At 40.5% G+C, this 3,047-nt stretch overlaps 1 protein-coding gene across 1 annotated transcript in view; it reads right to left on the bottom strand.

The window, feature by feature from the left end:
- UNC5D (unc-5 netrin receptor D) overlaps nt 1-3,047 on the bottom strand; it is a 326,435-nt gene that overhangs the window by 254,805 nt on the left and 68,583 nt on the right. Inside the window, exon 2 of the mRNA XM_019514323.1 lies at nt 1,680-1,898. Coding sequence (XP_019369868.1) covers nt 1,680-1,898 — 219 coding nt within the window. The remainder of the gene's footprint in view (nt 1-1,679; nt 1,899-3,047) is intronic.

Raw genomic sequence — 3,047 nt, 5'->3', positions numbered from 1 at the left:
TTTTTTTTTTTTTTTAAACAAATATTGCTTTATTTTATTTTATTTTGCTGTTAATGCAAGGCTTCAAAAACATAATTGCCATGTTCAGAAGTCAGATTTTCATTAACCATATGTTAGAAAAACATTTACGGACGACATTTCTTCTATATTGATTCAGAAATGCCTTTCAAAGTAAAGGTTATGCCTATTAAATTCTTTTTTAAAAAAGGTAGCTGTAAAAATTAAAATTCATCCAGAATAGTATTAACCAAGAGCCTTTAGTATATAATCTCTTCAGAATCTGTCATTTATGTGTGAATACCAAACACCACTGTCATTTAAGGATATGTAACTTCATTTTAAATGACATTTCTCCCCCCACAAAAGGAATTTCTTATACCGAGAGAGAGGATGTTAAACTCACACTCTTATTTCCAAGGCATGGAGTTGCCTAGCAATCTTAGAATTTGAAAAAAGGAGGAAGGCAATAACAAAACAGAATTGTGAAATTACAAGAGGGTGCAGCATTAAATTGGTTTGCAATACTTATCAAGATGTCTCTAAATGAGAAAGGATATAGAATGTGCTGGGAGCATGATAAAATCTGCTGATCATTTTTCACCATTCTCCCCTCTTTTTACTCGCCAGCTCTTCGGATACACACATTCACAAGATGGAATTGTCCCACTTAACTTCATTAGCTGCCAAATATCCATCACAGAAAAAAAAAGCATTCAAGCCATGCAGTCTAGGGTACTGCCACAGCTTTCCAATCTTCATTCCAGCTACTTAAGGTATAAACAGATGTCATCTTTGGAGCTTAATTAGCTGTGCTGTGCTGTCCAGGTACAGCTGATCTACTTCATTGGTGCCTACATATGTTGCACAGGACCGTGGTGCTGCAGGATCAGGTTCCTGAAGCTCTAGGGATGGGTGTGATTTGTGATGCAGACAGCTGGGGCCACTGTCCTGCAGGATCAGGCCCCTGAAGTGCTGGGAGTAGCAGAGGCGTGACCCCGTGGGATAATGGTTCCATGTGCTGCACCCCAGCCCAGGGTGCATGTCTGCAAGCAAGGGAACACACATGGAGGTAAGTGTGGCAATATGATACATGTTTCATGTGAATTCCCTGCAGCAGGATTCCCAGGGTGCAAGCATAAAGGAGAACCCCTGTTTGCAGATGCAAGCTCCAGGGTCAGAGGCATGAAGTCCCAGGCTGCCTGTGTTCCCATGCCATAAGCAAACGGCTCTCCGCCACAAAAGTGCAGCAAAAAGGATTACTACTAATTGCTGTGGCCACCATTTTGGGCATTTGCAGTGTGACACCATGAACATCAGCTTGGCAGCACAGGGGTGATGTCTGTTTCCCCCCACCAAACCACTCAGCCACTCCCCTTTTCAGGACCCATCCCTGCTCCCAGTGAAACAAACTGCATCAATAGGTGCTTAACTGAAGACCTAGTTAGAGCTTTACAATTAAGCTGTATTCTTTTCCTACCCTGTGTGTTGCTTTCCCTTTCTGTCTTTTCAAGGTGCTACTTCTAAGCTACCCAGAACCTTGATTCTTTATTTTTCCCTTCCAAAGCTGTCTTTCTGTCTTCAATTGCCTCCTCTCATCTCCATTTCATATTTTGGTGCTGGCAGTGTTTTCAGGATATAATTTAATATGAATACATCAGTCCCATAAAACAGTTCCTTACCTGTAGTTTCATCCATGCTTTCCTCAGAGACATGCTCATTTTGGTGGACCCATTCACCATTGCACTTGAAGAAAATCTGCATAGCTGGCATGGCTTTGCAACGCAAGACAATGGGATTGCTTTTAATAATGTATGCATCATCTGGTTCCTCCATAAAATGAGGTAATGTTCCAGGAGCAGATGGGATAGACTCAGGAAGGGCTTCACTGTTGTCATTTCCTGAAAACAAGAGGGAAAAAAATATCATTTTAGATACTGGACTGAATAGGTAGGACTGATAATTTATATCCTAGGCTACAAATCCCAATCTGGATCAATTTAATTCTCTCACTGGTATTTTATCACCATCTCTTATATTATGGTAACATTGAAAAGCTTTCTAATTCTTCAAGGCAGGGTCTGTTCCTTACAAACTAAAAATAATCAAGACTACTGGATCGTTGGACCAATGCTGCATCATTATTCCTAATTTTACAGGTGAGAAACCAAAGCACAGAGAAATTAAATGATCTGTTCAAGGTCACAGAGGAAGCCTGGGGAAGGACTAAAAATTAAACCCTTATTCTCCTGGGTCTCAGCCCAATGCCTTAACATCAAGACCTTCCTACTTCTCAAAAGCTGAATTTAATTTCCTTTAGACAGTTGGTATAGATTAACAAGGGATCAGTGTTAGCCACAGAGTAATCTATTGATATGAATTATGCTATTTTAAGCACCCCAGGACTGGAATAGGAAAACAGATTCCTCAAACCAACTGAGGAGAATCGTCTGACACATTTTCAGACTGATTCCATTCATTAAGGTCTTTTTAGGTAGCTGCTTTCGTAGTAGTCCTGGAATCTACAATTTGTTCAGAAAAGTACTTAGTGCCTTCATCTTCCAGTAGTCAACAGGACCCCAGGGTACAGCACAGCTCAGAGAGAACTAGATCATTTATCATCTGCACCCTCACATTCAAAACAGCCAACCACATGTGCAAGTCTGTCAGGGAGAAAACAGAAGCGATACAATGCAAGCTTGTCATTTATGACAACTCTTTTGATAAAGTCCTGGCCTCACTAGGTTTAATGGTAAAACTCACTGATTTCAATCGTAGGAGCAGGATTTGGCTCTAATGGCAAGAGACAGACATTATACATAAACCAGTACATGTGATAGGAAACTGGTTCAAATCCATAACATAACAGAAGTTCAGCGCACATAAATTGCTTTCCAAACGTCCGAAACCAGTTTAAGATAAACCTGGATGGATGTATTATCAGATTTAACTGATTTAGGTTAAACCCATTTATTGAACTTCTGTCTCAGATCCCCTCCAGATTCAAGTTAACTCACAGACCCCCAGCATCCCAGGATACTTTGAACTTC

This window comes from Gavialis gangeticus, unplaced genomic scaffold, assembly GCF_001723915.1.
Source record: "Gavialis gangeticus isolate Ggan-Ray unplaced genomic scaffold, GavGan_comp1, whole genome shotgun sequence".
In the NCBI taxonomy this organism is placed as follows: Eukaryota; Metazoa; Chordata; order Crocodylia; family Gavialidae; genus Gavialis; species Gavialis gangeticus.
Note: the sequence above shows the minus strand (reverse complement) of the source record. Positions and strands in the feature narration are given on the sequence as shown.